Source organism: Engystomops pustulosus, chromosome 9 (genome assembly GCF_040894005.1).
Source record: "Engystomops pustulosus chromosome 9, aEngPut4.maternal, whole genome shotgun sequence".
NCBI lineage: Eukaryota > Metazoa > Chordata > Amphibia > Anura > Leptodactylidae > Engystomops > Engystomops pustulosus.
In genome coordinates, this window is record NC_092419.1 from 17,683,747 (window position 1) to 17,697,169 (window position 13,423).

The following is a 13,423-nucleotide window of genomic DNA, read 5'->3' on the forward strand; positions in this document are numbered from 1 at the left end:
AGGGGGAGCGCTCACCACCCTCATATGCACCCAACATGAGGCCTTACACATGAGTCCCCACCACTTACCATAGTGCAACTTGACAATAAACGGATGGTTCACCTCCACCAGGATGTCACGCTCCATCTTTGTCCGGACTCTGTCTCTTACTGAGAGAGGAAAAAATAAATAAGCAAAAATTAAATGATAAATCTCTACCAGACCCCAGGAGCTCCCAATCTAATGTCATCCCTGACCCCAGGAGCTCCCAATCTAATGTCATCCCTGACCCCAGGAGCTCCCAATCTAATGTCAATATCACACACAATGTCTCCCTCCATCATCCCTGACCCCAGTAGCTCCCAATCTAATCTCCCCATCACACAAACACACACACATGTCACTCTCCAACATCCTAAGGAGCTCAAAAACTAAACTCTGTAACACACACAATGTATTGCTCCCTTCAACCCTGACACCAGGAGCTCACAAGCCAATGTCAGTATCACACTCACACAATGCATCACTCCCAACATCCCTGACCCTAGGAGCTCACAATCTAGTCTCCCTACCACACACAATGTATGACACACTTCATCTCTGCTCCTGGGAGTGATACATTGTATTTATACTCAGTGTAGTATGCAGGCATGACGTGCATCCCATAACTTCTGCCTCGACCTCTCACCTTTAAGAGACGCCTTCTTTAACACTTTCATTGCATACAGTTGGCTGGAGTCTGGTCCCACAGTTTTACGCACAAGAAAAACCTATGTAATGAATATAAAGTGTTATAGGGTCAGTCATGGTAGAGCCCTCTGCTGTACTCATCATGCCGCCATATACTTCCCTGTATCTGAGCTGCGGCCACTATCACAGACCATAATACTAACCACACAGCTGATGCGACACTAGGCCACATCCCATTATACAGCCTCCAATACTGGAGGGGTCACTATAAAATACACTTAAACCAGCAAAAGATAAGCCCCCAGTCATCTACGTTCCTGGAAAAGAATTGTTACGATTCCAGGAAAGTGATAAAAAAAATAGAAAAAAAAACTTATAAAAATAATCATTTAAAACCAAAAAATATCTCCAGGCAATATAAAACAGTGTGAGGGCCTGGATTGTGAAAAGTTCAGCAGCCGCTTACTTTTCCAAATGATCCCTGTCCCAGGACCTTCAGCAGCTCGAACTGTGTGGGGTCGGCCTTCTCGCAACCCTCCTTCACGTGGTGGGTAATGGGAATCTCCTTGACAGTTCCTTCATCCTGAGAAGAGAGGAAGGGGAGACGTTCAGAAATTACCTTGGAATTATTTTAGAAATTTTTATACCCAAGAGCCTCAACAGTGATCTTCATAAGGCTGCATTCACACACATGTATGGGGGACGTATATATATACGTCCCCCATACACTTCTATGGGCTCACGGCATGGTACGGTAGCGGTACGGTGCAGCACACGTGCGGCACTGTACCACTCCATAGCCCGGGAAGAGATAGGACATGTCCTATCTTTTCCCGTATTACGGCGCCGTGGCCCATATGTTCCTAAGGAGAGGGGCGGGGGTGAGCTGCGCTCACCTCCTCCTCTCCCCGCACGCCGGCCTACTACGGTGCTGCGGGCAGCGGTAGTGTGCATGTAGCCTTACAGACGTATGATACTGATTTATGGTGGTATTTCCACAGAACTCAATATGTCTCTACATAGATGTACTGCTGTGAGCAAATATTATATAAATGAAATAAAGAAGATTGTTGTTGAGGCCTTTAGGTATAGGGTGCTCTGTATTGTGCTGCTGCCTCTGTACCAAGGGTCCTGGGCTCCAGAAGTCCCACTAAATTGTTTTATGGCAAAAAGCAAAACCTGTTGCAGGACTGTCACTAAAGGAACCAAATTCCACCAATCCTAACAACCTAAATATATAAATACAGCTCTTTAATCACCAGGAATAAGACTGTTGAGAAGAGACTGGGTATGTAAGTGTGAGTCGTGTGACTGCTGAGATGAAACTATCCCCATACTGTACAGAAGAGAAGGGGAACCGTGTGAGTGCCGAGAGGAGACTGTCCCCATACTGTACAGAAGAGAAGGGGAGTAGTGTGACTGCTGAGAGGAGACTGTCCCCTTACCATACAGAAGGGGAGTCATGTGACTGCTGAGAGGAGACTGTCCCCATACTGTACAGAAGAGAAGGGGAGTAGTGTGACTGCTGAGAGGAGACTGTCCCCTTACCATACAGAAGGGGAGTCATGTGAATGCTGAGAGGAGACTGTCCCCATACTGTACAGAAGAGAAGGGGAGTAGTGTGACTGCTGAGAGGAGACTGTCCCCATACTGTACAGAAGGGGAGTCATGTGACTGCTGAGAGGAGACTGTCCCCATACTGTACAGAAGAGAAGGGGAGTAGTGTGACTGCTGAGAGGAGACTGTCCCCATACTGTACAGAAGAGAAGGGGAGTAGTGTGACTGCTGAGAGGAGACTGTCCCCATACTGTACAGAAGAGAAGGGGAGTAGTGTGACTGCTGAGAGGAGACTGTCCCCATACTGTACAGAAGAGAAGGGGAGCCGTGTGACTGCTGAGAGGAGACTGTCCCCATACTGTACAGAAGAGAAGGGGAGCCGTGTGACTGCTGAGAGGAGACTGTCCCCATACTGTACAGAAGAGAAGGGGAGTAGTGTGACTGCTGAGAGGAGACTGTCCCCATACTGTACAGAAGAGAAGGGGAGCCGTGTGACTGCTGAGAGGAGACTGTCCCCATACTGTACAGAAGAGAAGGGGAGCCGTGTGACTGCTGAGAGGAGACTGTCCCCATACTGTACAGAAGAGAAGGGGAGCCGTGTGACTGCTGAGAGGAGACTGTCCCCATACTGTACAGAAGAGAAGGGGAGCCGTGTGACTGCTGAGAGGAGACTGTCCCCATACTGTACAGAAGAGAAGGGGAGCCGTGTGACTGCTGAGAGGAGACTGTCCCCATACTGTACAGAAGAGAAGGGGAACAGTGTGACTGCTGATAGGAGACTGCCCCCTTACCATACAGAAGGGGAGCCGTGTGACTGCTGAGATGAAACTGTCCCTATGCTGTACAGAAGAGAAGGGGAACCGTGTGAGTCCTGAGAGGAGACAGAAGAGAGGAGGAACATTTTCTGCCTTGTCGAAAATAACCTTCTCATCAACAAAAGGAAAGGTTCAAAGACTCCTGCAGGATGTCAAAATTTTTACTATGAAAACTTCCCATGAAAAGCATGCTGGGGCCTAAAGACAACCGCAACAGCATACTGGTGGCCACCAAGGGGTTAACGACATTTGTAGTTTATAATAGAATCAATAGGTCAGCAAAGTGGACTCACAAAAGGTAGTAGGGGGTCCCCTTCATCCATCGGCTCGTCCATCATCTTCAGACCATTTACCTGCAACAAAAAAGGAAAGTCATAAACGAAACGTAACAATGTGTGAAGATTTCCTCACAGTAATTCAAAGAAACAAGAAGGTGCAGAAATACAGTCACCCAGCTCCACATAACAACACATAACTAACCTACCACCAGCGCAACACAGGAAGAAACTTATCTGACTACAGTAATAACATCTTGCTAGGATTATCTGCAGCAACTCCATGTGCAGCTAGGTGTCTCCATAGTAACAGACTACAATCCCCATGTGGTCAGACCCCACAATCAAACCCCTATATGCATTTTCCAATACACAGTCAGTAAGAGGTAAATGGTAAAGTAAATCCACGGTGCCTGCACCAACAGCAGAATAGTGAGTGCAGCTCTGGGGTATAATACAGGATGTAACTCAGGATCAGTACAGGATAAGTAATGTCATGTATGTACACAGTGACTGCACCAGCAGCAGAATAGTGAGTGCAGCTCTGGGGTATAATACAGGATGTAACTCAGGATCAGTACAGGATAAGTAATGTCATGTATGTACACAGTGACTGCACCAGCAGCAGAATAGTGAGTGCAGCTCTGGAGTATAATACAGGATGTAACTCAGGATCAGTACAGGATAAGTAATGTCATGTATGTACACAGTGACTGCACCAGCAGCAGAATAGTGAGTGCAGCTCTGGAGTATAATACAGGATGTAACTCAGGATCAGTACAGGATAAGTAATGTCATGTATGTACACAGTGACTGCACCAGCAGCAGAATAGTGAGTGCAGCTCTGGAGTATAATACAGGATGTAACTCAGGATCAGTACAGGATAAGTAATGTCATGTATGTACACAGTGACTGCACCAGCAGCAGAATAGTGAGTGCAGCTTTGGGGTATAATACAGGATATAACTCAGGATCAGTACAGGATAAGTAATGTGATGTATGTACACAGTGACTGCACTAGCAGCAGAATAGTGAGTGCAGCTCTGGGGTATAATACAGGATGTACTTCAGGATAAGTAATGTCATGTATGTGCACAGTGACTGCACTAGCAGCAGAATAGTGAGTGCAGCTCTGGGGTATAATACAGGATGTACTTCAGGATAAGTAATGTCATGTATGTACACAGTGACTACACCAGCAGAATAGTGAGTGCAGCTCTGGGGTATAATACACAATGTAATAAGTACAGAAGCTCTGAGGTGGGACAGGATATGGATAGTATATAGACCCATTTGGAGCCTGGGCCTCTCCTGTGTAGGATGTGCAGAGCTGGAAGCGGCTGAGAGATGATCTCATACTGCAGAGACTGAGGAAGCCGAAGAACGTCACAGAACATCTCTGCAGCCAAAGTCCCAAAGGATCACATCAAAGACGTAAATACCCATTACACTCCAAAAAAAGTCCTTTCTGCACAAAATCTGCCAAAAACAAAGACATAAAACAACTTCTGACTAATGCGGAGAGGATGTCAGAGACACCGGAGAACCACCTAAGGGATCAGGGAACTCCAATATAAGCCTGTAGGAGGATTCCCCATTCTAGGTGTCACCTGCAGGAAATATTACCCCTTTTTGACCAAGGAAGAACTCTAACCCCCCTGCAGTCACCAGAGACCCCCCTGACAGCCTGATCCTGGGGTGCAGGTCACGTGGCTGCCGGAGCAGGCTGGATGACAGATGGACGTGTCTCTGCCTGAAGAGGAAGCCGCTAATTAAAATGTACCCAGATTTAGGCACAGAGGGAGAAGCCGACCTGCTGGATGGGATCTCCCTGCCGGAATGACTCTGCAATTATCCCGGTGACCTCCACCCACCGCCGGCTCCGCTGTGACAGCAGGGACATCCAGGAGGGTATCTACACATATATACTGTATCCAGGTCTACAGCATAGAGCTGTAACACAGGGGTGTCCTCTGTGCATTGTAGGACCACAAGCCTCCCCCCCCCCCCAGAGATATACACATCCTCTAGCTATGCTCGGCCTCCCCCACCACCATTTCAGACCTCGGAGACCCCCACAACAGGACATGACAGGCCCAAGAAGATTAGAGGTCCCCCTGTCCCTACCAGAAAAGTAACCGGAAGACCCAAGAATACAGAAAATCAGGAAGAAAGAGACAAAAGACCAAGAAGGGCATCCCCCAGCATGTCCCATACTCACCGCCCTCATGTCCTGCAGGTGCTGCGGTGGAGAAGACACCTGAGCGGCCGGGGCTCCTCCTAACACTACACTCATCCCACACCCAATGACGGCTCCCGGGAAAAGGTGGAAAATGGGAGTTTATCTAAAAATAGCGCAGCTGACAACAGAGAGGAAAAGAGAGGATATGCCAGCAGAGGGAAATAACTTATTCATTGTAAGTTTATTGAGACATATGATAACATCAGCCCACAGGCCACCCCACGACAGAGACAGACAGCCGCCTCAGAGGTCCCACAAGACAGAACTGACCCACCTGTCCGCCGCAGAGAGCCCCAACAACAGAGCTGGACAGCCCGCCGCAGAGAGCCCCAACAACAGAGCTGGACAGCCCGCCGCAGAGAGCCCCAACAACAGAGCTGGACAGCCCGCCGCAGAGAGCCCCAACAACAGAGCTGGACAGCCCGCCGCAGAGAGCCCCAACAACAGAGCTGGACAGCCCGCCGCAGAGAGCCCCAACAACAGAGCTGGACAGCCCGCCGCAGAGAGCCCCAACAACAGAGCTGGACAGCCCGCCGCAGAGAGCCCCAACAACAGAGCTGGACAGCCCGCCGCAGAGAGCCCCAACAACAGAGCTGGACAGCCCGCCGAAGAGAGCCCCAACAACAGAGCTGGACAGCCCGCCGAAGAGAGCCCCAACAACAGAGCTAGACGGCCCGCCGAAGAGAGCCCCAACAACAGAGCTAGACAGCCCGCCGAAGAGAGCCCCAACAACAGAGCTGAACGGCCCGCCACAAAGGATCCAATACAGAGCTGGACAGCCCGCCGAAGAGAGCCCCAACAACACAGCTGGACAGCCCGCCGAAGAGAGCCCCAACAACAGAGCTGGACAGCCCGCCACAAAGGATCCAATACAGAGCTGGACAGCCAGCTGCAGAGAGCCTCCAACAACAGAGATGGACGGCCCGCCATAGAGGATCCAATACGGAGCTGGACGGCCCGCTGAAGAGAGTCCTGACAACAGAGCTGGACGGCCCGCCGCAGAGCGCCTCCCCTACAACAGGGCTAGCCCGTCACAGAAGTCCCACAAAAGAGCCAGCGCCAACCTGTGGCCTTGTCCCCCTCTGGAAATCTGTACGTGATATGTCCCATATGAACTTTACATGAATGTCATTGGAGTGACCTGACACCACATCCCGGTACAGAGCGGCCGCGGGAGCAGCTGACATCTCACGTCCTGCACCCGGGGATTACAGATCTGCTCAACGTAGGGGGCGCCACATTCCTGGAGCGCAGGCGCTGAATGCGTCTGTAGTAGCAGTATATCGCTCCAGCCACTCTGAACCAAGAGGAAGGGATATAAAATAAGCAACATGATGCAAGGAGACCACCGGCTGTGTAGCGTCACCCCCAGATACAGTGTGGTCCCCCATCCGCACAGCAGTGCACAGTGTCACCCCCGTATACAGTGTGGTCGCCCCCATCCCCACAGCAGTGCACAGTGTCACCCCCGTATACAGTGTGGTCGCCCCCATCCACACAGCAGTGCACAGTGTCACCCCCGTATACAGTGTGGTCGCCCCCATCCACACAGCAGTGCACAGTGTCACCCCCGTATACAGTGTGGCCCCATCCCCACAGCAGTGCACAGTGTCACCCCTGAATACAGTGTGGTCCCCCCATCCCCACAGCAGTGCACAGTGTCACCCCCTGATATTGTGGTGCCTCCATTCCCACATCAGTGCACAGCATCACCCCCAGATAGTGTGGCCAGCCTATTCTCACAGTAGTGCAAAGTGTCACCCCCCGATAGAGTGCCCCCCCTACCCCCATTCCCACAGCAGTGCACAGTGTCACACCCTGTTGAATACAGATGAAAGCACAATTCACTCATCTGGTTCTCTGCTGTCGTGAATCGTACCACAAAGCACTAGGTGCAGCAAGACAGGATAAACCTCAAGTAAAACCATGGCAGAGATCTGTGTCACAAAGACCCCCACTATTCCGGGGAAACATTCAAACTAACTTCATGTGGTTGAGTAACTACAACTCCCAGCATGCTCCAGTCACTTCTATAAAGGTTCAAAGATCATCCAGTTAGTTTGAATGCTGGGAGTTGTAGTTTTACACTAATACACTGTAACAGACTCCTCAGCAGCATATTCAGAACTATTCCAGGACAGACCTGAAGCCTGTGAAAGAACGTTCCCATTCAAGGACAGCAAGCAGAGATCTTGAAGTCTGTAGGTAAGTTGCAGAAGGTTTCACTCAATTCTAAGAAGCCTCCATCCGATACAGAGCAGAAACAATGCGATTTCCTACTGGGTTGTATGTGGCATCCGTGTAATGGGCGAAGTAACCGTGACACAACATAATGTATTGTCCCTGGAGAGATGTGTAATCAAATCTTTATGCAAGTTGTTAGTAGCAGCAGGACTGTTAATTATGTGTTTTTATTCCAGGATTGCAGCTTCTCCGAGTGCAATGTGGATGTGCACTCACACTGCTGTGCTCTGTGCTGCTCGGTGCAGTCGGTATTAGGCATTGTCTCTGGAGAGATGTGTTAAAATGATATGTGCTTCATATATACAAGGTCTGGAAAGAGATAGCAGCCAGATCCCCCGTCACTGCTCATCACTCCAAAGCCTCCCACCTGTATGAATCATCTCCAGGCCGGAGGGGGGCCCGCCAGACAGCCGCCGGAGGGGGGCCCGCCAGACAGCCGCCGGAGGGGGGCCCGCCAGACAGCCGCCGGAGGGGGGCCCGCCAGACAGCCGCCGGAGGGGGGCCCGCCAGACAGCCGCCGGAGGGGGGCCCGCCAGACAGCCGCCGGAGGGGGGCCCGCCAGACAGCCGCCGGAGGGGGGCCCGCCAGACAGCCGCCGGAGGGGGGCCCGCCAGACAGCCGCCGGAGGGGGGCCCGCCAGACAGCCGCCGGAGGGGGGCCCGCCAGACAGCCGCCGGAGGGGGGCCCGCCAGACAGCCGCCGGAGGGGGGCCCGCCAGACAGCCGCCGGAGGGGGGCCCGCCAGACAGCCGCCGGAGGGGGGCCCGCCAGACAGCCGCCGGAGGGGGGCCCGCCAGACAGCCGCCGGAGGGGGGCCCGCCAGACAGCCGCCGGAGGGGGGCCCGCCAGACAGCCGCCGGAGGGGGGCCCGCCAGACAGCCGCCGGAGGGGCCGGAGAAGACATGCCAAAAGTGACCGAGCCACCAACAGCTGCGGAGAGGGGAGGGGCTGGTGGAGAGGTCACCAACAGCAGCAGGAAGGGGAGGAGCCAGGTAGGAAGGGGGCACCAACTGCAGAGTAGAGGGGAGGTGCCACCTGCACCACCCAAATGAACTGAAAGGGAATTCCTTCTGACACCAGGAGCTTGATATTTCAAGAAGCCAATCAATATCCCCCGGAAGGCAGGAACATCTGTTAATTATCCTCATTAATTCCCAGAGCCGGCAGCAAGCAGAGCAATCGGGAAAGCCGGACATAGTGTTATCAGGGAAGAAAACGTCATCACTGCTGCTTAATTATTCCAAGTGTTTCTATAATAACCAATGTAATAGGACATTCGGAAACATAGTGTCCCCCGATTCCAAGTTCTCTGCTGGCTGTTATCGTGCTGAGGGTTCGGTACAATGTATCATGTTTAGACAATCGCATGGCAGCGGAACAAATTGCTAGTCCTTAGATATTGCTACAATGTATCACCCTGGAAGCCTAGAGTCTGAGCACAGTTTTCCTGCCATGGGCAATACAGGGAGCGAGTGATGGTCGTCTTGCAGCGGAGTCTGTGCTGATCCAGCAGGGGGTGACCACACAGCGACCCGGGGGGGCTCTGCATTGACTTTTCTGCTGTGTGAACCTACACACAGTGACAAAACCTCTGAATAAATATGTCAGGGCAGGTTGTGAGCCTTGGCCATCACTAAAAGCAATTAGGGGATCCTATATCTGCACAGAGTGATATAGAACAGGATATCGGGGTTCCCCTTGGGAAGCGGAGAGAAGCGAAAGGTCCCTAAAATCCTCCCCCGTGATGACCATCGCAGTGCAGAGTAGTCATCGACTGCAGCCAATCAGACTGCGGCTACAGGCCCTGTAGGCAATGAAAGCAGCTTCCTGATTGGCTGCACACTTTCAGCACTGTGCTCACTTAAAGACTCACATTGTACAACGTTATAGTATATGAAGGTGGCATCAATGATTACTGTACAAATGGTCCGAGCACATTAACCAGTCATTATACACAACATATATGCACACCAACAGGTGAACATCTGCACAAACAGGAAACATGTGACCGAGCTCTGAGCCATGATTGTTATCATACTGCGCACAGGGGGCCCCCGCAGAACGCATGACAGGGGTGCGGGGCAGGGGTGCGAGGGGGGCCCGCATGACGCGGGGCAGGGGTGCGAGGGGGGCCCGCATGACGCGGGGCAGGGGTGCGAGGGGGGCCCGCATGACGCGGGGCAGGGGTGCGAGGGGGGCCCGCATGACGCGGGGCAGGGGTGCGAGGGGGGCCCGCATGACGCGGGGCAGGGGTGCGAGGGGGGCCCGCATGACGCGGGGCAGGGGTGCGAGGGGGGCCCGCATGACGCGGGGCAGGGGAGCGAGGGGGGCCCGCATGACGCGGGGCAGGGGTGCGAGGGGGGCCCGCATGACGCGGGGCAGGGCGCGAGGGGGGCCCTCATGACGCGGGGCAGGGCGCGAGGGGGGCCCGCATGACGCGGGGCAGGGCGCGAGGGGGGCCCGCATGACGCGGGGCAGGGTGCATGGGGCCCGAATGACACGGGACAGGGTGCATGGGGCCCGAATGACACGGGGCAGGGTGCATGGGGCCCGAATGACACGGGGCAGGGTGCATGGGGCCCGCAGGGCGCGAGGGGCACACATGACAGAGCACAGGGGACACACCTCGCTCCCGCCGGTCCCGTACACCTCCATGTTCATCCCCGGATCCTCCAGATGGCTGAGCCGCTGCGGCATCCCCCTCCCGGGCGGCTCGGTCCACGCACCCCCCGCCAGCTCCTATCGGGGGAGCGGAGAGGTGAGATTCCCACCTCCGGAGCCGCCTGTATCCGGTCCCTGCAGCCACAGGCTCCGCCAATATGGCGGCCGCCGTCACCTGTGCAGCATGGAAACCGGAGGGGGGGGGGGGGGCGTCAGCGTGACGTCACTGAGGAGATCCCCAGCCTGGCGACTGCGGCGGGAGCGCGCATGCAAATGATGAGGGCGGGGCTTTAGGATGATGCAAGTAAAGGGCGGCTGCTACAGATGTTGTGGTGGGCAGAGCCTGGAGAGCGAGAGCTGGTGAGTGGCGGGAAACTGCGCGTGTGGAGAGACCGGTGAGAGGAGCCGCCAAATACTGATCCTAAGCACCCACCTCACCTGTAATACTGACCCCCTGCACCCCACAACCCCCCTCACCTGTAATACTGACCCCCTGCACCCCACAACCCCCCTCACCTGTAATACTGACCCCCTGCACCCCACAACCCCCCTCACCTGTAATACTGACCCCCTGCACCCCACAACCCCCCTCACCTGTAATACTGACCCCATGCACCCCACAACCCCCCTCACCTGTAATACTGACCCCCTGCACCCCACAACCCCTCCTCACCTGTAATACTGACCCCCTGCACCCCACAACCCCCCTTCACCTGTAATACTGACCCCCTGCACCCCACAACCCCCTCACCTGTAATACTGACCCCCTGCACCCCACAACCCTCCTCACCTGTAATACTGACCCCCTGCACCCCACAACCCTCCTCACCTGTAATACTGACCCCCTGCACCCCACAACCCCCCTCACCTGTAATACTGACCCCCTGCACCCCACAACCCCCCTCACCTGTAATACTGACCCCCTGCACCCCACAACCCCCCTCACCTGTAATACTGACCCCCTGCACCCCACAACCCCCCTCACCTGTAATACTGACCCCCTGCACCCCACACCCCCCTCACCTGTAATACTGACCCCCTGCACCCCACACCCCCCACACCTGTAATACTGACCCCCTGCACCCCACAACCCCCCTCACCTGTAATACTGACCCCCTGCACCCCACAACCCCCCTTTACCTGTAATACTGACCCCCTGCACCCCACAACCCTCCTCACCTGTAATACTGACCCCCTGCACCCCACAACCCCCCTCACCTGTAATACTGACCCCCTGCACCCCACAACCCCCCTCACCTGTAATACTGACCCCCTGCACCCCACAACCCCCCTCACCTGTAATACTGACCCCCTGCACCCCACAACCCCCCTCACCTGTAATACTGACCCCCTGCACCCCACACCCCCCTCACCTGTAATACTGACCCCCTGCACCCCACACCCCCCACACCTGTAATACTGACCCCCTGCACCCCACAACCCCCCTCACCTGTAATACTGACCCCCTGCACCCCACAACCCCCCTTTACCTGTAATACTGACCCCCTGCACCCCACAACCCCCCTTTACCTGTAATATTGACCCCCATCACCTGTAATACTGACCCCCTGCACCCCACACCCCCCTCACCTGTAATACTGACCCCCTGCACCCCACAACCCCCCTCACCTGTAATACTGACCCCCTGCACCCCACAACCCCCCTCACCTGTAATACTGACCCCCTGCACCCCACAACCCCCCTCACCTGTAATACTGACCCCCTGCACCCCACAACCCCCCTCACCTGTAATACTGACCCCCTGCACCCCACAACCCCCCTCACCTGTAATACTGACCCCCTGCACCCCACAACCCCTCCTCACCTGTAATACTGACCCCCTGCACCCCACAACCCCCCTTCACCTGTAATACTGACCCCCTGCACCCCACAACCCCCCTCACCTGTAATACTGACCCCCTGCACCCCACAACCCCCTCACCTGTAATACTGACCCCATGCACCCCACAACCCTCCTCACCTGTAATACTGACCCCCTGCACCCCACAACCCTCCTCACCTGTAATACTGACCCCCTGCACCCCACAACCCCCCTCACCTGTAATACTGACCCCCTGCACCCCACAACCCCCCTCACCTGTAATACTGACCCCCTGCACCCCACAACCCCCCTCACCTGTAATACTGACCCCCTGCACCCCACAACCCCCCTCACCTGTAATACTGACCCCCTGCACCCCACACCCCCCTCACCTGTAATACTGACCCCCTGCACCCCACACCCCCCACACCTGTAATACTGACCCCCTGCACCCCACAACCCCCCTCACCTGTAATACTGACCCCCTGCACCCCACAACCCCCCTTTACCTGTAATACTGACCCCCTGCACCCCACAACCCCCCTTTACCTGTAATATTGACCCCCATCACCTGTAATACTGACCCCCTGCACCCCACACCCCCCTCACCTGTAATACTGACCCCCTGCACCCCACAACCCCCCTCACCTGTAATACTGACCCCCTGCACCCCACAACCCCCCTCACCTGTAATACTGACCCCCTGCACCCCACAACCCCCCTCACCTGTAATACTGACCCCCTGCACCCCACAACCCCCCTCACCTGTAATACTGACCCCCTGCACCCCACAACCCCCCTCACCTGTAATACTGACCCCCTGCACCCCACAACCCCTCCTCACCTGTAATACTGACCCCCTGCACCCCACAACCCCCCTTCACCTGTAATACTGACCCCCTGCACCCCACAACCCCCCTCACCTGTAATACTGACCCCCTGCACCCCACAACCCCCTCACCTGTAATACTGACCCCATGCACCCCACAACCCTCCTCACCTGTAATACTGACCCCCTGCACCCCACAACCCTCCTCACCTGTAATACTGACCCCCTGCACCCCACAACCCCCCTCACCTGTAATACTGACCCCCTGCACCCCACAACCCCCCTCACCTGTAATACTGACCCCCTGCA

The 13,423-nt window shown here is 55.0% G+C and overlaps 1 protein-coding gene across 2 annotated transcripts in view; it reads right to left on the minus strand.

The window, feature by feature from the left end:
- Positions 1-10,663, minus strand: part of RPS6KA6 (ribosomal protein S6 kinase A6) — a 35,200-nt gene extending 24,537 nt beyond the window's left edge. Inside the window, exons 1-5 of one of the 2 annotated variants that reach the window (XM_072125828.1) lie at positions 10,428-10,663; positions 3,335-3,394; positions 1,136-1,252; positions 668-749; positions 69-149 (exon numbers count right to left, since the gene is read on the minus strand). In XM_072125828.1, the coding sequence (XP_071981929.1) occupies positions 69-149; positions 668-749; positions 1,136-1,252; positions 3,335-3,394; positions 10,428-10,499 (412 nt within the window). In that variant the 5' untranslated portion in view covers positions 10,500-10,663. Of the gene's footprint in view, positions 1-68; positions 150-667; positions 750-1,135; positions 1,253-3,334; positions 3,395-5,538; positions 5,563-10,427 lie in introns of those variants that run through there. The other variant, XM_072125829.1, reaches the window with a different exon arrangement.
- Positions 10,664-13,423: the final 2,760 nt, after the last annotated feature.